Source organism: Ochlerotatus camptorhynchus, unplaced genomic scaffold, assembly GCF_037179485.1.
Source record: "Ochlerotatus camptorhynchus isolate MF236.1 unplaced genomic scaffold, CSIRO-AGI_Acam_v1.1 ptg000023l, whole genome shotgun sequence".
NCBI classification, from domain to species: Eukaryota; Metazoa; Arthropoda; class Insecta; order Diptera; family Culicidae; genus Ochlerotatus; species Ochlerotatus camptorhynchus.
In genome coordinates this window covers 2167077-2188428 of record NW_027040515.1, presented here as the reverse complement: position 1 = coordinate 2188428, position 21352 = coordinate 2167077, and the positions used below count along the sequence as shown (strand labels likewise).

At 43.9% G+C, this 21352-nt stretch overlaps 1 protein-coding gene across 2 annotated transcripts in view; it reads left to right on the top strand.

Annotated features, from left to right (window-relative positions):
- unc-13-4A overlaps positions 1–18891 on the top strand; it is a 348082-nt gene extending 329191 nt beyond the window's left edge. For both annotated transcript variants that reach the window (XM_065228399.1, XM_065228393.1), the window contains 8 exons: positions 12613–12901; positions 12973–13174; positions 13242–13549; positions 13613–14089; positions 14153–14204; positions 14263–15591; positions 17148–17397; positions 17463–18891. In XM_065228399.1, the coding sequence (XP_065084471.1) occupies positions 12613–12901; positions 12973–13174; positions 13242–13549; positions 13613–14089; positions 14153–14204; positions 14263–15591; positions 17148–17397; positions 17463–17554 (2999 nt within the window). In that variant the 3' untranslated portion in view covers positions 17555–18891. The remainder of the gene's footprint in view (positions 1–12612; positions 12902–12972; positions 13175–13241; positions 13550–13612; positions 14090–14152; positions 14205–14262; positions 15592–17147; positions 17398–17462) is intronic.
- The last annotated feature ends 2461 nt before the right edge of the window (positions 18892–21352 follow it).

Genomic DNA, 21352 nt, shown 5'->3' with positions numbered 1-21352 from the left:
TGCGTATCAATCTGGAAAATCAACAGCTACTGCTCTCCATACTTTGGTAACTAAAATCGAAAAATCACTTTCAGTTAAAGAAATCGCACTTTGTTCTTTCTTGGATATTGAAGGAGCTTTTGACAACGCATCCTATTCATCTATGGTTGACGCCATGAAGAAAAGGAACTTCGACACGCACATCGTCAACAGGATTCATACTATGCATGAGCATGAGCATGAACATGATTGACCGCCCACGGTTGCTACTCTGTTATTGCCAGACCAGCTGTAATTACACAGAGAACCAATAGACGATGCTTGGGACTAGCAATCATCCTCAATGTGTAAAAACTGGTGATCTCGAATTAGGCAATACCAGCGCCAGCCGCGCCTGAACGCAGGTCAAGAAAGGAATGGGTAGGAATGTGTTGACGTGACACTCGCTTTGATGGAAGCCGAGGAGTCCTCTGCACTTCCACGAGGAATCACAGGGATGTTGGGTAAGAGGGTTGGATTTGCAGCAGGGTTCGTTTTGATAAACGATAATCTGAATTGATGTCCTAACGATCGTATAACGCGAAGGAGCTTGGGATTGAACCCACTGTCTTCTGCTCAGTAAGCAAAAACGTTTGCTACTAGGCAAACGAGCTCCTTTTTAATCATCGAGTTGCTGCTATTACCATGTAGTCATATTAACAAATAAAACGATTGACGAATTTTGATGTGGATGGGTTTGAGATTAGACTCAGGATGTTCTGCTCAGTAAGCAAAAACGGTTGCTCTAAGGCCACCGAGCCCCTCATATCACTTCATACCGTTACTCAAGTTGTTATAACTATTCAAACCCGGCACCGACGACAACGAAAGGTTTAGCAAAATACACGATAAACAAGCGATCTTACCAAACATTTTTAATATGAAAGGACCTGGGACCGCGTTTTTCTGCTCAGCAAGCAAGCCACTGCAACCGACGATCGGAAACAAAAGGCTACGAAAAAGTATTTAGGCCTTGATTAAATTCCACTACCACGCGACGTTCAATGTTTCAATTTACTCTTTACGACAACTGGATTCATACTATGCTTGCAAAAAGAAAAGTCACTTCTGGGCTGGGAAGCTCATCTATAACAGTAAAGGCAACGAAAGGCTGTCCTCAAGGAGGAGTCCTCTCACCATTAATGTGGTCTTTAGTTGTAGATGATCTTCTAAGAAGCCTAGAGGCGAAAGGTTTCGAAGTTGCGGGCTTTGCGGATGATATAGTCATCGTAGTTAGAGGAAAGTTTGACGCTATCATTTCAGAAAGAATGCCAGAAGCTCTAAAGTTTACCCAATCTTGGTGTATTAAGGAGGGCCTAAACATAAATCCGTCAAAAGTAGTAATCGTTCCTTTTACTAGAAAGAGGAAGTTCAACCTAAAGGAGTTCAAGCTTGGAGGAGAACAGATCCATCTTAGTGAACAGGTCAAATACCTAGGAGGTATATTGGGTGCCAAGTTGAAGTGGAATGCTCAGATTGATTCTGTGATCAACAAAGCAACCAGTGCCCTGTGGATATGCTCCAAAACAGTTGGTAGAAAATGGGGTTTGAAACCAACAATGACAATGTGGATCCATCAAAAGCGTTAGATGCAATTCTCAATTTACTGCTCTTGCATGATCACGTGCAACTAGAAGCGGAAAGAAGTGCTCTAAGGCTCAAAAGGTCTAAAAAAAGTCATGCCTGGTGACCTGGTTGATCACCTAAGCATTTTACAATACTTCCAAAGAGGACCAGTGATGAGTTTGAATGGAGACTGGATGAAACCAGAGGACAATTACCCAAGTAACACATAAAACATCTTTTTGAAAAATAATTAGAACGGATTGTTATATAAATGTATTATAAGTGATGCAGAAAACATCCCACGTTATATATGAGGTTTATAGATGTTTTCTTCATACTTCCTAGAGTCCAACATTTTAAACATGCATCTTACTGTTTTAATACCACTATAAAACTTGTCGTATACAAAATCAATCTTAGTTGAATTTATAAAGTTCTTGAAGAGATTCTGAACTTTCCAGATTGACGTAAACATTGACGGCGCCATTGAGCCGGACTGTCTCTTCACGCAGTGATTGACAGTTTCTTATGAGGTATTCGGAGGTTTGTTATAAAGAAAGTTGAAAACACTTGTTTATGACATCTCATAAATTAATACAACTGAAAATATGCAGGTTGTCTTATAAGGAGTTGAAAATACTTTAAAACAACACTCTGGCAATTAGATGTACGCTTTGCTGCTAACAAAACATCTTTATGACGGATCGAAAGCGTGTTGAACGAGAATATAATTTTCATGCCACTGGCAAGAACATGATAGATACTTATAACAAACCTCTCATCAAGCAGAGTTGGTCTAGTTAGGAAGTAATGAGTCTGCCACGCCAAGGGCAGTGATCGAATCCCATGCTCAAGTTTTTGTTATTGTTTTTTTTTTGCCGCTGGCTTTTATGATGTTTCCAAAACATGTTATAAGACCAGTATTTAGTTGTATAAGCTCCGCGTCTTGCGCTTTTTAGGTTATATAAATGTATTAAATGACGTATATTACAGTATTATTGATTCTTTACGTAAGTCATTAAAAAGTATTTTCAACTTCTTTATGACACGCCGTGTTGCTTGGGTATGACACTACCTTCAACGTATATGAAATGTTGCGTTCGGATTGGGAAGTCGGTGGTCCTAGCGTTCGTCAAGACTCAATCATATTTTTCACAGATGGCTCAAAAATTGGAACACAAACAGGTGCAGGAATCTTTGGCCCTGGGACATATATTTCAGTAGCGATGGGACATTGTCCAACTGTGTTTCAAGCGGAAATCGTGGCCATACTTGAATGTGTAAGGAGAAAATATAGATGTGCAAATATCTGTATTTTTTTTCTGACAGTCAAGCAGCACTAAAAGCGCTTAGTGCTTACAAATGTACACCAAAGATTGTCTGGGAATGTATTCTCTTGTTGCGACAGCTGTGCAAACAGAACACAGTAAACTTATACTGGGTTCCTGGACACTGTGGCATTGAAGGGAATGAAAGGGCAGACGATCTCGCAAAATTAGGTTCCAATTCACCGTTTATTGGCCCAGAACCATACTGTGGAATATCAAACTGTACGGTAAAAATGGAACTCAAACGCTGGGAAGAACAAAGGGTGATGGCCAACCAGTCGAAAAGATTTACAACTCCGAATGTAACACATACCAAAAAGCTCTTGGAGCTCAATAAACGGGCTCTTAGTATATACACTTGCCTAGTAACTGAGCACTGTCCGAGTAGATATCATTTGAAGAACATTGGTCGGGTTCAGAGCGATATCTGCCGTTTCTGTAGCATAGAACGTGAAACCTCGGAACATCTGCTCTGCAGTTGCGGTGCATTACACAGGCGTAGATCTAATTTTTTTCGTAGTGTTATCTTACAACCTAGTGGAATTTGGTCTGCTAATCCTGGAAAGGTAGTTGGTTTCATAAACCATATCATACCTGACTGGGAAAGGACGTGTCCAGGCAATTAGCTGTCCACTCATTAAATGGTGGTCAGCTTGCATGATACGAACAGTAAACAGGAGTACCACAAAAGTTCAAATAATGGACGCAGTGGTTCAACTCCCTCCAACAACAATAAAATACATACTGGCAACTGTCATGTATCTAATTTAACATTGCTTAAGGAAAACTATGTTGGAGTGAATAACTCTCTAATCAAAGTTCAGAACAGAACAGAACAGATTATCTTTGCCTAAATGTAGTGGTGAAACGTCGCTAGAAGTATTCCACAGTCGCAGACACTATATGAGCAAAGGCGGGTGCACACTTTTTTGCCTGTAGATTTGAAGATGTTCGAACCGAAACGAAAGGTCGAGACGAACCTGGACTAAAAATTGAAACTCGAGAACACGTTTTTCGGAACGGCGGAATTTTCTATCGGTTGTAACAAATAAAATGTGCAGACAAACTTGTCTTAACGTGTTTATATTTCGACTGTTCGAATACAAGTGTTTTGTTTGTTTTTTTCTTCGCTTTGCGCTGGCAGATTTTTGGCGCCAGCAAGGTAAGTTGGTATTGTAGGTATGCTGATTGCTCGGGAGGTACGGATGTCGTCACAAAATCCTCAAACATCCTCCCCGTCTTGAGGTAACACCTCAATCCGGAAGTGGACACAGTTTCTGCACTGGGCGCTGATATTGCGATTTGCCTCGACGCAACGTGACAGTGCGAACTAAGCCATGCTTGTCGGGATGAACTGCGGATACCCGGGCCAATTCCCATGCGGACGGCGGAGTGTTGTCGTTTTTGACCAAGACGAGCTGGTGCAGCTTGATGTTGTCTCGAGTGTTTTTCCACTTTCCTCGTGGCTGCAGAGCTGCAATGTACTCATCACGCCAACGGTTCCAAAACTCGACGGTATATCTTTGAACTTTCTGCCAATGGTCCAACTGGTTCACCTTGAGGTGAGAGCTTCGAGACTGTCCGGCGAAGTGAGGTTTCGAGTTGAGACACGCTTCTATTTGGCAGAGTACAGTTGATAGTTCCTCAAATGTCAGCTTCTCGTTTCCAACGACCGGTCGCAGCAACTTTTTCGCGCTTTTGACGGCCGCTTCCCAAATGCCACCTTGATGTGGACTGGATGGCGGGATGAACCTCCAACGAATGCCAAGATTGCTGAAGAACGGTTCGGTGTTCTTGCTGTGAGCTTCAGTTACTTCATAGATTTCCTTCAAGTATCGGTCGGCACCAACCAGGTTTGTTCCGTTGTCCGACCAGATTTCATTACAGTATCCTCGGCGAGCAATCATCCGCTTGAATGCTGCCAAGAAAGTATCCGTAGACAGGTCACCTGCGACTTCCAAGTGAACTGCCTTGCTCGAGAGGCACACAAAAACGGCGATATATCCCTTCGAGCAACGTTCACCGCGAGTTTTGCTACGTCGTACGTACATCGTATCGGGCCGGCATAATCGACTCCAACATGGTTAAACGGTCGACATGCTGTTACGCGCGCCGCTGGTAGACTTCCCATCAATTGCTGCGACATCTTCGCTTTCTGTCGGCAGCACTTGACGCAATTCCGGATCACTTGCTTGATGACATGTTGGCAGCCTTGGATCTAGTATCAAGAGTGTGGAACCCGCGTGACAGTTCCGTAAATGCATCTCTTCCACCAGCAATCTCGTAAGACGATGGTTCTTCGGGAGAATAACTGGGTGCTTGACTTCGAAAAGAAACGACGATTGCTGCATTTTTTTTAAAGCTTTATTAAAGAGATTTTTAGCCTTAGGCTAACGATTGCTGCAGGCGTCGTAGTGTTCGTGCTGGGCCAGTCTGACGAGCTGCAACCTGGCCCTCTGCAACTCGGATGGCAGAATAGGACCAGAACGTTTCTCGTAGCGTTTTAATGCCTTCGATCCCAGGTTGTAGATAAACCGCTTGACGCATGCCAACTGTTGGCAGGCTGCGCCGAAGCTCGATCGACTATTGAGGATTTGCTTCTCGATTTCGTACGTCGTTACTGGAACGCTAACAGAAATGTTTAGGAATTGGAATCGCTTACGTACCTCCAGTGTAGCTTCATCGTGTTCTTCGGACAAGACACTTCGGTCCTGTCCACCACAGAGGATGATCGACTAGGTCTGTAGGAGATATCCCACGGGAAGCACAATCCGCCGGATTTTCAGTCGATGCAACATGATCCCAATGCTTACGTGGAAGAATCTCAAGTATCGAAGATGTTCTATTAGCCACGTAAGTGTTCCATTTACGCGGATGTCTTGGCAGCCATTGCAGGACTATGGTCGAATCCGTCCAGGCAAACCGATCTACCTGGAAGCGTTTGAGAGGTTCAGCAACTTGTTTCAGCAGCTTTGCAAGTAATTCAGCTGCGTTGAGCTCAAGACGTGGTAGAGACACCTGACGTACAGGAGCGACCTTGGTTTTCGCTGCAAGTAGACTAACGTGAACCTCACCGTTGCGATCAACGGACCTGAGATACACGACCGCTGAGTACGCCTCCTCAGAAGCGTCAGAAAATCCATGTAATTCGATGTGATTGTCGAAATTCGCTGCCCATCTTGGAATCCTGATCTTCTCCAGGTGGTGTAGGTTTGCCTTCAAATCGACCCACATTTCTTCAACGACAGGAGGTAATGGATCGTGCCAGTTTAGGTCGTACAACCAGCAATGTTGAAATAGAATTTTAGCTCGAACGATGACCGGCGCAAACCACCCGAATGGATCGAACAGCCTGGCGGAATCCGACAATAGCTGGTGCTTCGTATTGGGATCATCAATCTGCAGATTTACCTTGAGTGTGAAGACGTCTATGTCCGGAATCCAATGAATTCCCAGGGCGTTCACCGAATTGCGTTCATCCGGAAACTGTATCTGTACTGCGGTAATGCTGACTTCAGATAGCGACTTCAGAACCGCCGCCGAATTGGAACTCCATTTCCGTAAAGTAAATCCAGCACTCTCTATGATCTCGTTGATCTCCTTGATCAAACGAATGGCTTCTTCTTCCGATTTTGCTCCCGATGTAAGATCGTCGACGTATGTATTCTTCATGATCCGTTCAGCTGCTTCAGGATACTTCCCTTTGTATTCTTCCGCTGCCGTCTTGAGCGCCGCCATGGTCAGAAATCCAGAGTTCTTGAGTCCATATATCACCATGCGAAGCCGGAAGTGTTGTATCGGCTTGTCCGGCGAGCTTCTCCATACCACACGTAGGTAGTCTCGATCGTCAGGGTGCGTAAGTACATGACGGTACATTTTTACTGCGTCCGCCGTAAATACCACCTCGAAGAACCTGAACTCCATCATGATATCGAATATCTCAGTGTTAATGTTCGGGGCGTCCAGTAACAAATCATTCAGTGAGACTCCAGAAGTCTTGGCACATGATGCATAGAACACAACTCGGAGTTTGGTCGTGGTGGTATCTTCCTTTACGACCCCATGATGTGGCAAATAATATGACTTTGGGCAATTAATCAGAATCTCTGTCTCCGGAATCAGCTCCATATGGCCCAAATCCTGATACTCTTGCATGAATGCAACGTATCTCTCCTTGAAGCTGTTGTCGGTCTCGAACTTCCGTTCCATTGAGCGTAGCCTACGGACTGCTGCGGTCAGCGAATATCCAAGTTGCTGCTTTGAATCGTTCATTGGCAATCGAACGATAAAGCGTCCATCTTTCGAGCGAGTGTGCGTCGAGTTGAAATGATCAACGACCCTTTGCTCCTCTTCTGTCCATTGCTCAGCTTGACGAAGCTCCTGATCTTCCCAGAACAATCGCAGGGTGCGATCGATGTCGAAATCTTGGTGAAGATTGATTGCCGAGCGATGTGTATGCATACACCATTGCTTCGAGATTCTTCCTGCAACCATCCACCCGAAGATAGAACGTTGTGCTACAGAAATACCGTTTGGATCCTTGACCTGGCCGGCTTGCAGTACGGACAGGAAGACATCCGATCCCAGTATGACCTCAACCGAGCTTGGTTCATTGAAGTGGGGATCCGCCAGTTGCAGACCCTTCATGTATGGCATGCTTGCCAAGTCGAAACGTTGGCACGGCAGGGTTGCCGTTAGCCTTCCAAGAACAAAAGCTTGAGTGGTGAGTTTAATTTCCTCGTTAAAACGCGATGAAATCACCAGCGTGACAATGCCGGCAGTGGTACCGACGACTTCACCGCTGACACCAGTGATCTCCAAAGAAGCGTTGCTACGCCTCAACCCAAGGCGGTTGGCACACGCTGTCGTGATGAGAGATGCCTGGGAACCACAATCAATTAGCATTCTTACGTCGTCTAGCTTCCCATCACCTCCTTGAAGTTTTGCCACCACCGTTGGTAGCAGTGCGAATGCAAACGGTCCGTGGTTTTCGGCCACCGTCTGCGCTACGTTGGTAGAGACCGATGCGACCTCCAATTCCGGTTCTGGTTGCGAACTTCCTTGACCATCTTCCTGCTTTTCATCCGGTTTCTTGACTTCCCGCTGGCATAGCATTGTATGGTGCCGTTGGTTACACTGTGAAGTGCGACATACCGACTTCGACTGACACCGCTTCGCTGTGTGGGATGGACGCAGGCAATTGAAGCACAGTTTCGACTTAAGTGCCAATTCCCTACGCGCCGCCACATCCATGGCCTTGAATTGTTCGCAGTGGTAAGTTGGGTGATCCATGCTGCACTTCGCACACGACACATGTGCAGCACCAGCATGAAAGGCTTGAAACTTCTTCTCGGCTCCAGTTGCCTTCGAAATCTCCTTCTTCGCAGGTTCTCCCAGCTTCCTATAAAACGCCGAACAAGTTTCCAGAGCATCGCAGCGTTTTTGCAGGAACTCGATGAAATCTGCGAACTTCGGATTTTCTTCGTCAATGATTTTCTGCGCCCACAGTGAGCGCGTCTCTCGGTCCACCTTCTCAAGCAACAGATGGATGAGCCAAGGATCCCGTGTTTCGTACTCGTTGCCAAGAGCTTTTAGCTGTCGGATGGTATCATCAGAAGTAGCCACCAGTTTCTTCAATCCGCTTGCGTTGGTGGCTGATCAACGAACTCACGAACGACGGCAAACACCATGTATTTTTTCTTATCGTAGTGCGTCACGAGTGTTTCCCACGCTTCGTTGTAGTTTGCGTCGCTGATTGGGAAGGAATTCACCATCCGGTTTGCTTCACCGTCCAAATAGGAAAACAAATACTGCATCTTGACGGAAGCTTTCAGATCCTGCCTGTTGTGGATCGTGCTGAGAAACAAATCCTTAAACGAATTCCACGCCGTTCGCTCTCCTAGGAAAATGGGAATGTTTAGTTGCGGTAGTTTCACATTCGCTTGGGGATCCTGATTCCACACCTGACCACCCGCTGCCGGCTGCTGCGGTGGCTGGTTTTGTCGATCCAGCATTGCCTGCTGCGTTTCCAAAAGCGCCTTAATTGCATCCCGCAGATCACTAGGCGACTCATTCCTTTCACTTTGCTGGGACATCTGGTCTTCATTTTCCCCCAGGTAACCCGTGCTGCCCATGAGTTGCGTGCTCTTATTTTTCCCTTAGATTGAGCGTGCACGCCTATGACAACCAAACATCACGGAGCATCGAAGTGCCATTATCATAAATTAAACGAACACGCGCCTCCCCCGGTTCAGTACGGCGGAGAGGAGACGCTTGGTTTTTTACGGCCCATCAAACATCGAGCCCCAAAAGCAATCATTCTAAATCTGTTTTCAGCCTCGCAATAGTCTCGTTTAATATGTATACCTATCCTCTTCTTCGGTGGAGCCGTGAAGCTACATTACAGTAACCCTTCTATTTATGCGGCGGGTAGTACCGCTATTTCTCGGCTGCCCTTCAACCAATCGAGCAGAATATCTGTAGATAACTAGTGTATGGTTGACACTAATCACATACAAAATATCAGCGTAATTGGTTGAAGGACAACCGAGAAACAGCGGTGGGTGGACGGTACCACCCTCTGTATATATGGAGGGGTTGCTGTATGCGCAATTGTCTTGAACTCCAGCAAATAAGAGGGTGCTGAAAAACAGGATCAAGAAAAAAAAACAACTCAAGACGACCCACCGAGCAAGAAGAGAAGACAATAGCACAAATGACTTCCAACTCCAGTGCACCGATTGAGAAAAAATCCAGTCAAGAGCGTCGATATAAAGTCTGTAAACAATTGACGCTCGATTGTTATCCTCTTTCAGTCGATTGACGGCGGGGACACCAACCCACTCAGCACCTCAAAGTGGCACGGAAGAAAATAAGTTCAAGCAATCTAACGTGTTGAAATTCTCCCAGGCCGCCAACGAAAACGGTTGAAAGGGAAACGGCCAGGATGAACCGACCGGCCTCCCAGCCACCCCCCTGATGATGGGCAATTTTTCATCATTGGAAACTCGTTCTTACTAAGGACCTTACCTCGCATCATCTATCTAGATAGAACTCTCGCCACGTTTGTTGCACGTTTGTTGGTTGGTTGGTTGGTCTTTTGGCCGGTCGGCATCTTTGATTATAGCGATTTGGCTTCGGGATATGGTTTCATTACCCGTCTTGCTTGTTCTGCCTCAATCGAGAAAAATCACAACCTGGCCGGAGGTTGGAAAAAAGGTTGTCAGGTTGCTTTTTGAAGTTGAACACCGACCGTCACCGCCGCCGGATGACGAAGACAAGGAGAATGATTGCCCCACCACCACGACCGGTGAAAGGGTTTGTATGTGGTGGACTTTGCGGTGACATTTTACTGAGTTTAAATACGAGGTTGGTTCTTTTTTAAAGTCAGAGAAAATGATTCTGAACTGGAAGTCAAGAAGCCTTTCTATGTTGCAAAAGAAGGTTACAGTCATGGATAGGGGAAAAGGTGATGAGATCCCACGAAGCTCTACGAATCCGTACAGTAAATCAGGACGTCACGTAAGACATTGTTGCAAAATATCGACAGCGATAATGACAAAACAACTTTCGTCACTCACTCGAGTTAAAGATCATCTTCAAGGGAAATCATGTCGATTGTCAGTGACAAACATGTGCAGTAGACTGATGCAAAATTTGAATTTTTCGCTCCACACTGCTTAAATGGTTTCAAATCGGGTCCTGATTAGCCTCCCAAAGTTACAACTCATTTGGTTAGGAACAGACTTCGCACAAGCCATTTGAAGTTTACATGTAAATTACTATGGGAAATCTCAACTTTATGTTCATTGCCTTCTAGTCTTTTTTCATATTGAGCTGCGAAACAGTTCGATAGCCATTCTTAAAGAAAATATTCTCAGCTACAACTTTGCTGAAGATCGTTTCTATGTAAAGCGAGACAGGAAAAAGTTATTAATTATTTAAGAGATTGGTAAACTTACGACATGATCAAGCAGCTGCTCTGTAGGCAACACTGTATTTTGCAGTGTGACATAGTAGCCATGATTGTTGTGTCCTATTCAACGCCCCAGAAACACCAATGTTGCCTGCTGAGCAGTTGATTGAGCATGATCATAAGGCATCAGCGCATTGAACCATTGATAAATTTCGATCCTTGCATTTAATCAAAAAGTGGTCTTGAGCAAAGTTGTAGCTGGGAAAATTTCCTATAAGTACAGTTGAAAGCTTTTGAAGCAGACCGATATGGTGAATTATTAGATAGACATGAACAAAAATCTTGGTTTTACCATAGTAATTCCCATACAAACTTCAAATGGTTTGTGCCATCTCAGTTTCTCACCAAATGGGTTCAAATTTTGAGAGGTTAGTCAGGATTCGATTTGGAATCGTTTAAGTATTGTGTAGCGATAATTTTAAATTTTGCATCACTCTAAGTGCAGTCTCAGTTATCAACTAAATTTGTAACGAACATAAATGAATAAAGCAAAATAAATCCGTGGAGCCGTCAATCTTTCAGGAGAATAATTTGTTTACGAAGTTTTATGTGAGAGGCCATTCTTTCAGTGGCAATGTCAAAAATTAAGCCCGTTATCAAAATCAACACTCCAGAATGATTTGCAGTGCAAAATATACGGGGATATCGTATAATACTTTGTTGAGCCCGTAGATCTTCGAGATCTTAGCTGAAGTCTACAAACCAATCAACCAAGCGTCTCCATTAACCAAGTTTCCGATGTCAATTTCTCCTCAATAATCAACCGCTTCCGGACGTTTCCAAAATGGCAAACCTGATGTAGAGACACTGGGAAAAGCCAGACAGAACAAATTCCCTCGCTCTTCGTTCATCAGCTAATGGAATTTCCTTTCCCGAGAATCTTAAAACAAAGGGACAACGTCCGTCAGATTTTTTATGATTTTCATTTTTTTATTTTATTTTTGCAATCCTCGTTCACTCGTTAAACCCAAAACCGGGAAGCGCAAGTAAGTGTCCATCATCAATCTAAATTTTTCAGAAGCCCGATAACCTACGTTTCCCTTCTCAACCGGAGACAATGACACAGTCCGACGCTGTAACATTCATAGTTCGGTGAAGGCGGGTAATTTAGCCAAAAGGAAGGCGACTGAGGGTGGGTCCAAATTAGCATTCCACTTTAAGCTTTTCCCCATCTCGGAAAAAAAACCTGAAACCGGAAAGTAGCCTGGACATTGTTTCATGCGGAAAACTTTTACAAAGTGATTTTTAATATTTTGACGCTCGATGGGTTACGGCAGCAACGGTGGCGAAGTTTGGTTCACCCAAAAATGAGCCAATTATAGCCGGTGACCGAACCATGATCGTCGGAACAGCTTGAAAATAGACTCGTCGTTAGATCAAAAACTTGACAATGACAAATGGCTTCCCCCGGGGAGAGATTTGTCGCAATTTTCCCAGAAAAAAAAAGTTTCATAACATCATAGTCGTTATCACGGTTAATTAAGTCACGGAACAGGTGGGACTTAAATAATGAGCTATTTTTCCCACCGCAACCGCTAAGTGAAAGAAGAGTTTCATCGAAAGTTTGTTCGTTCCTTTTACGTTCTGAAAACTGGTTGAAATCACAATTATATTACTCTGCACAATTTCGTTGTTAACCTACTGCGATGGGATGGAATCAGAATCGCAGCCACCTCGATTACTCGTGCATGCATTAATTTTGCCTATTTTCTGGCTATTTCACAGGTTTCAGTGACCCGTACTGTATGCTAGGAATTCAGCCATCGGGCACCCCTCCACCACCTTCGCCGCAGCCTCCGATGACCCCGCGGACCCTCTCCGACACCGGGATGGACAGCTTGGACTCGCCCGAGCACGGGAAACTCCGCAAACATCACAGCTTTCGGTTGAGCTTCAAGCGCAAGGACGGCCGCCAACAGCGGGACTCGGTGGGACCCGTACCGGCCAAGTTCATCCGGGCGACCTCCGTCAAACCACACACACTGTGTCCGAAGTGGAACGAAAAGTTTAAATTGTGAGTTACACCGAGAGATGACCCCGATGGGTGCTTCAAGTTCTAAACAGCACATTTTCTTCAATTTGCAGTGACATAGACGACATCCACTCGGACATTCTGCACCTAGACATTTGGGACCACGACGACGAAAGTAGCGTGCTAGATGCTGTGTCACGACTGAACGAAGTTAGAGGGGTTAGAGGATTAGGTAGATTTTTCAAACAAGTGTGCCAATCGGCACGTCAGGGTTCGCAGGACGACTTCTTGGGTTGTGTCAATGTTCCAGTCTGTGTAAGTAACAAATAAGGTGATACTAATCGCGAGCCGGTCAAACTTAATCGGACATCTCATTCCACAGGATATTCCTTCAACCGGTTTGGAGGGTTGGTTCAAGCTGGAAGCACGCAGTAGTCGTAGCTCTGTACAGGGCCGCATTCGGCTAAAGCTGTGGCTCTCGACCCGAGAGGATCGGGGCAACTCCGAGGAGGACAGCACCCTAGAGGTGAAGAAGTTCGAACGGCTACAAACGATCTTCATGATGCACGAGCTCAACACTCACGAACCGGCGTGGAAGTGGAACGGTGAACTGGCAGGACCATCACTCACTATTCTACATCAGATAGCAGTACAGAGCGATCTGTCCGACATGCAAATCTCATTAGCGAAGTAAGATCCATTCAACCCTTCCACTGTTTACCGTAAACCCCACTATCTTCACTTTCTCCATAGATTGGTAGCTATCATTCGAATCAATCGCAAGAAACCTCTGGACACCAAATTCATCCACCGGCAGCTGATCGAAGTCGACAAGCTGTGGATTAACAACTACAGCAACGAACCACTGACCCGGGAACTGGAACAGTGGCTTGCCGACGCTCTAAACGGTTTCGTTGAACGATCGCTCAGCCACATGCGCCGCCACCGGGAAGTGTTCCCAGCAAAGCATCAACCTTCACTCGTTCGGTTAGAGTTCCTACTGCGATGTCTGGGTCTGTTGGGTTCGATGCGAGCCTTCCGTCAGGTAAGCCCCTTCAGCAAAGGCGTTCGAGGGGAAATCGTCGGGGCGCTTAGAAAGGGATCGATCACTTGGTCCCAGGCGCAACTACGGGAAGCTACGCGTTCACCCAACCCACTGGTACACTACACTACGATACTGGTAGCGGATCTGCAGCTTGGGCAGATGTGCTACCACACACTTTTTGATTCGTAAGTACCGCTATCACCTGATTTTGAGATCTTTCTGAACCGTCTTAATCCTGTTCCTTCTAGGACCAATGGAATACAGTACTTCAGCATTGTGTACAAACAATTCGACTCCTTGGTAAGACTATCTGTTGTTTGCCTCGTCAAAGTATCTAATTGTTACCTTCCGACCCCAGCTTGCCGAGGAAGTCTCCAATCGCATCGAATCCGGTCAGCTACCAGGTTCTATCGTCAACCACTGGACCATCCTAGACAACGACCGGGAGCCGGACATTGCGCCATTCGAGATCTACTTTGCTCTGCAACAATTTCACAACATGAAGTCTCATCTCTCGGTAACCCCCCAGCCTCCGGAGAAACCACTCGGTCTGCAAAACTTTCACGAATGGTTCGAGCCCGCAGTCCAGCGATGGATCTCCATCAGCAAAACGAAAGCGATCCAACGAATCAAGGCCGCCGTCAATGTAGACAGGCTTTGTGAAGGCGAACGGATCGTGCGACACAGTACGTCAGCGATCGATACAGCCTCGTGCTTCTACCAGATAAGGGAATTCTGGAAAAACCTAGCCTGGCCAGAGCCAGGCTCGGGAGCGCACTACGAAGCTTTGATCATCGATCTGGTATGCACTACGGCAAACGTTTATTCCGATCAGCTCCATCAGAATCTTACGGAGAGTGGGTACTACGATAAATCGGGACCACCACGTTCCGCTGACGAAATGTGTGTCATCCTCAACAACTTGGAATACGTTCGACGTGCTCTGGTCGAGTTCCACCCCACCACGCACCACCTTTCGGAGAATGCAGAAAACCTATTGGAAAATACGATTGCTCAACTGGAGAACAAAGCGGATCGGGTGCTCAACAAACTAACTGCTTCGATGCAAAGTCCGCTGCAGAAGGCCGTTTTCCATCTTGCTTGGTCACCGGACTCCCTACCCGCCACTCAAGCCGTGATGCCCCTCCTCGAATACCTGGATTCCCACCTGGCAACACTGAACATAACACTGCTGACGCAAAACTTCTACCGTGCAATGACTCAGATTTGGAACAACGTTCTGACGGAGTTTGCCAAGCAGATGGATGCCGGTGGCGAAGGCGACAAGCCTAGTAACTTTCACGATCGCATGTACGGGGCGTTGCAGCTGCTCGGAGATTTCTTCAACGCCGACGGCTTGGGGCTGACACCGGAGACCCTACACAACGATCTGTACTGGCGAGTTGCTCAACGGCTGCAGTATCACAAGACCGATACGGAGCAGCTGATCGATCTGTTCTACCTGCAGAGACTGCAGGAACAGCTGAACACACTGGGGCCGACCTCGCTGGGCTCGCTGTCGGTAAAGGCGTACTTCAATCACGACTCGCTGAGCGTCGAGGTGCTGCACGCAAAGGACGTCATTCCGCTGGATCCGAACGGCTTCAGCGATCCGTTTGTGATCATCGAACTGCTGCCGCGGAGGCTGTTCTCGCACTGCTCCGAACAGCAGACCAATGTGCATAAGGTAGGTGTTGTTTGTTTGTTGTTGTTTTTTTTCCCCAAAAGGCTATCACGGTTTGACGATTATTTCGAAAGGTCCTAACTGCGTTGGCTTTCTGTTTTGATATCCTGGCGATGGATTGGATAGCCCGTGGAAATTTTCTCAAACGTCATTTAGCACATGGTATGGAGTAAAGTGAAATGAAACGCAGAATCAAAACAAAACAGCTACTATGGTTACCAGAAACTCGCTTTTCTGATGGTCATAGGATTACTAGAAGTTTAAATTAATAATGAACCCGTTAATAGGCAAGACTGATAGAGTTTTGAAAATTAAATTTAGTGAAATAGCTTTTGAATTGATTATCAAAGTTTTACCGAACGATCAGCTGTTGAAAGTTAAGAATTTCTAAGTGTGTAAATTCAAAAGCCAGCGCATTTAACTAAATTCTACTACTAAATTTGTTATCCAACAAACTACAAAAAAATATGCAACCTTTCTCCCGTTTCACCAGGTTTCACGCAAAACCAATTACCTCGGCCTTTTAACTGCTCACTAAGCATAAAACTAATTTATGCATCAAAGCAAGCTTTGCTTGCCATATAACACATGCATGATGGGTCCGAACCCATAGCCTCCCTCGATAGTCATTCAAATGTAACTATTTCTCTCTCGTCCGCCTTTCACCCCAAACCATCCGTTAACATCTGCCTAATTCATCCGCGTTTGTATTTTACACCATCAGCAGCACCCCCATAATCCCATATTCACCGAAACACCAACTGTGCCAAAACAACCAGCTAAACGGGCACTTTCCCCCTTTAATGGTATTAAAACCACCATCACCACCACCGTCATCGTCGCTGGTGTTGTTCCACACTCAAATTTCAATTGAAATTTGAAACAGGTTGGTAAACGGGAAAGCGCGACCAGTATTATTAACCTTGCCTAATTTATCGTGAATTGAAAATTCAATTACCAATTCTGTCAGTGCCGGTGCGGTGTTGTAATTTCGTAGAAATTTTCCTGGTTAACTTGAAAAATAGCTTGCCGGGGATTGTTGGGTAAAATTCCGCGGGTGAACTTTCAATGAACGTGCATTTTGACCATGAACACGCTTGATTTTCGTAGACACAAATCAACAAGCAAGCAACTGCGGATGATATTACAAGCTATTTCACCGTAACTATGAATATCAAGCCAACAAAACGCACCAGCTACAATTCTAACCAAAGCGTGGTGAGTTTGAGTTTCATCATTTTTGCTTTACACCCGAATGCGACCCGAAACTACCGTCACTGCTAACAGCAGTAGTTTCGTTTCATGGCTGCCATCGGTGAAGAGAGAAGAGAGCAAACGATGTGCAATGGAATCATTTTTGTCTCGAGTCAACTCTCAGCTTCATTTTTGCATGCTGTGAATAGTCTCGTAATATCATAGGAGCTTGTAAAATCAATATCCAGCCTAATATTTTGTTCCAATATAAAGCGGAAAAATATCATTTGATTGATGATTTTGCCAACACTGAACCAAAGCATGCTGCGTTTCGTCATACATGGGTAATTTTCTCCTCTTTCCAGAAAACGCTCAATCCCGTATTCGACGAATGTTTCGAGTTTTCCGTCACACCGGATCAACTGCAAGCGGAAGCGGCCATGATCGTGTTCACTGTGATGGACCACGATGTGCTGACGGCGAATGATTTTGCCGGGGAAGCTTTCGTAGCGTTGAACACCATTCCCGGTGTGGCCAGTACATTCAACATGAACATCGAGAACTTAGACTGTGTGACGCAGATCAGTCTGCCGCTGTTGGAAATGAAGGATAAGAGTATGTTACATGGTTAATTCAACTAACGGCGAATCGTAACAATTTTATTTTATTTTTTCTCGCAGGTCACCCAATTTTACTGATTTTGGAAGGCCGCGTCAATGACAAGAATGCCATGGAATTTGTACGAAAACAAAAGGCTCGCGTAGTAGGCTAAGTAAATCAAAAAGTAACCGTAGAAGTAGACACTAGTGAAAACCATTTTGTCAATCACACATAACGTTTAAAGAGGATCATTCGATAGTTTTGAAAAAGTAAACATAACCAAACAGTAAAACTACAGACAAGGCAACCTTTGCCAGTAACTCGTCATTGGACAAAACCATGAATCTTGCTTTCATGATCGATCATTTTTGGATTAGGTAATCTGTAAAACTAAAATAAAATGACCGCTAATTTTGTACGGAAAACTAACCTCTAGAATTTAATCTCACGCGAGTAAAACAATGCCTTTCACCTGATAAACCAACAACATATGTGTAAATCCGATTCATACGTGTCATATTACACCTTAAGCAGATAAACTAGTAGAGAAACCTATACAGAAAATATACAAACATAAACTAACGCGTAGTCAATCCCAGCCAGACGTGTGAAACTCACCACTACCAGTAAGTGAAAACAGCACAAAACCAATACACAAACATTTAGAAACTATCGTTTTGTTTCCTATACATGAAGTGCATATTTTTATACAAAACTGTTTATTTGAATGCTCCACAAGCATCATCTACTGTTAAGTTTTAGCTAAACAAAGAAGTAAACTGAAATCAACTGTAAACTATTCTTATCTTGTATATTTGAATCTTTGTATAAAAAAAAATAAATCTAACAAAAGAAACTTTAGAGATGCTATACATAAGTTTATACAAAACCAGAGGCAAAAACTAAAAAAATAAATCTAAACTAACGGAGTAGTGAAATCGAACAAAACAAGTCTTTAAACAAAACAAAAAAGTCTATGAACCATATTTTTAGATAACAAATCTCTCTCTTTAGGGGACAACAACAAAGAAAAAGAAAATCGAAACCAAACCAAAAACCAAAAACAAAACAAATGAAATTAACTTTTAAGCTGTAAATTTTCTCGAACAAACTGCAGATATTTTCTTATGAATGAATAAAAAAAAAAACTTAAACAAACGCAAAATCAAGGAAACGGTCGTCGCCCAGCCGGCGACCGATCCGCTTGTATAGTACGGATTTGTTTAAAGGAAAATACTACTTAACCCCCATACTAACTCATGCCATGCCATGCCACGCCACGCTGCAGTCATTGCAAAACTGACATAGATACATATACATACATACCTGTCCTGATTGTAGTACACACTGTGCGCGTAGAATAACAGCCGAGTGTCTATATGTGCACTGAAATTCATCAGTTAGCTAAGTTGCTAAGCTTTCGTTTAAAATTTAGGATTATTTACAAGATCAGTGAAAATAAAAAAAAATAAAATCAAAATAGTATACATCTAAAGGGTGTCTACGATAAAAATGGGCCACACAAAAACAGCCGTATCTTTTCAACTGTGACATCAAATAACTTGAATTTTTCGGTGAAGATTCGAACTGTTTTTAGTATAAAAAAAATATCAGAAATGTTCATTTGATATATACTATTTTTTGTCATTTCATTTTAAATTGGTTCATAGATTGCACAGCTTTATGGTGCTACAGAAATTAATGTTTTAGCTGAGCATTTTTTTTTGGGTTTACATTTAACCGAATTTTTGGACTGTCATTTCTGATCAACTCCACTATATTTTGTAATATAATATTTTCCCTAAAAAAATATGGAGCCTCCCACCCCCCTTAGCCAATAGCAATAATGAAGATGGAATTAGCTTGCATAATCGCTGATTTCATATTTGAGACAATGTACATTTTTCCTTATTAGATAAAATGTTGTTATGCCACTGTAACTTGGGGAAAAGCACCTCTCAGATCTTTATAAAAATTATTCGGGCTGTTTGTGTGACCCATTTTTATCGTGGTCACCCTTTTAGGTCCAATTTCACTGATCTTCAAAAGGTAAATTGTAATCCATCCTTACAAATTTACCTTGATAAGATCAAGGAAATTGTCCAAAAACCTCCTTGAAAGCTAATGGAACCTCTAAGGGTAGCTCAGGTATATCCGGAAAAGGTTCAGGGAAAGTCCAGTGAATGCCTCCTTCAGGGCTGCACTGCTTCGGTTGTGCAAGTACCGTAAGTGGCCTGGTATTCATTTTCACAAGTATGCAACTGCATAACTGAATGAGGAAGAAAGGCATATATCTGCCAACATGGTACTAGAAAAGCTCTTCGAAAGTTCTTGATGAGTTTCCCATGGAGATACTTCGCTGTCTCGAAGCTGGAAATCAAAATTGACCCAACTTACTTTAATTGATCGAAGGACCGCTGGTAATTGGAATTCCACTGTCACTTCGATTCCTTCTTCAATATAGCTTGCCCGGAGGATGCCCTAGTAGATAAAGACCCCCAACAACGATCTCAGCTCGAAAATCATGGTCGGTGATGGAGTGATAGAGTGTAGCTTCACCTATGTCCCAAGTAGAGGATTTTTGCCTGGAAGATGCGATATTTCTCCACCTTGCAAGACCTTGATGTAGAACCCATATACCTGTAGACATTGCAGTGATTTAGGTTGCTGGGCGAAGGATGCAACACGAAATTTCTGAGGCAGGATTGTAACGTCGTGTATGAAGGTTATTTCGGAGATGCTGTACTGCGGATTGATGATCAAGGATCACACTTCTCATCGTCAGTCAGTAATCCGACGAATCGCGAATGTGATATCGGACTTGTTAGTGTTTTCCGTGGACTCTTTTGGACTGGTCGGCACATCGCTGGGGTCTCGTTGAAGAGGACGCAGGAGAGGCGCCACCTGACAATACAGGACTGTTCCATTTATAAAAGGGAGATTTTCTATGAATAACCTAGATGGAGCATTTATGCCAGGATCTTCAAACTCTCCCGGACCATCAGAGTTCCGACATGTATCGTCATTTATAGAGCATCTTCATCTTATTAATCGAACAGGCTTGCAGGCTTGTCATCACTCTTAAGTCACCTAACTAACAATCCTACGAGAATTTCAGAGATCTTCCGACGAGAAGTTCACAGAACTTCCTTGAGGTTCCAACGAAAAGTTTAGAGAACTTCCGACGAGAGGTTCAGAGAACTTCCGATAGAAGTTCAGAGATCTTCCAACGAGAAGATCAGGGAATTTCCAACGAGAAGCTCAGAGAACTTTCTTGAATTTCCTACGAAAAGATTAGAGAACTTCCGACGAGAGGTTCAGAGAACTTCTGATAAGAAGCTCATAGTACTTTTGAAAAAAACTTTTCTCAGAACTTCCCTGAAGTTTCACTGCATTTCCCTGAAGTCCACAGAACTTTATTAAAATCCCGGGAAATTCCGACGAGAAATTCAGAGTATTTCTGTCGAGCAGTTCAAAGATCTTCTGACAAGTTCAGTGAATTTCCGACGAGATGTTCATTGAACTTTCCAGAACATCCAGCGAAAAATTCAGAGAACTTCATTGAATTTCCCTAAAATTGATAGAACATCATTAAAGTTCTCTGAACTTAGAAACTTACAGTGAAGTTCCGTCGGCAAGTTTAGAGAACTTCCAATAAGAGGTTCTCAGACCTTCCAACCAGAAGTTCAAAGAACTTCCAACGAGAAGGTCAGAGAATTTCCGACAAAAAGTTCACAGAACTTCTTGGAACTTCCATCGAGAAGTTTAGATAACTTTCGTCGAGAGATTCAGCGTATGTACTTCCGACGATAAGTTCAGCGATCTAAAGAGAAGTTCCGACAAGTTCAAAGAACTTCATTTAAATTCCCTGGAGATCCGAGGGGAGGTCCACAGAACTTGTGATAAGAAGTAAACAAAACTTATGATGAAAATTTCACAGAAATTCCCTGAAGTTCCAACAAAAAGTTCA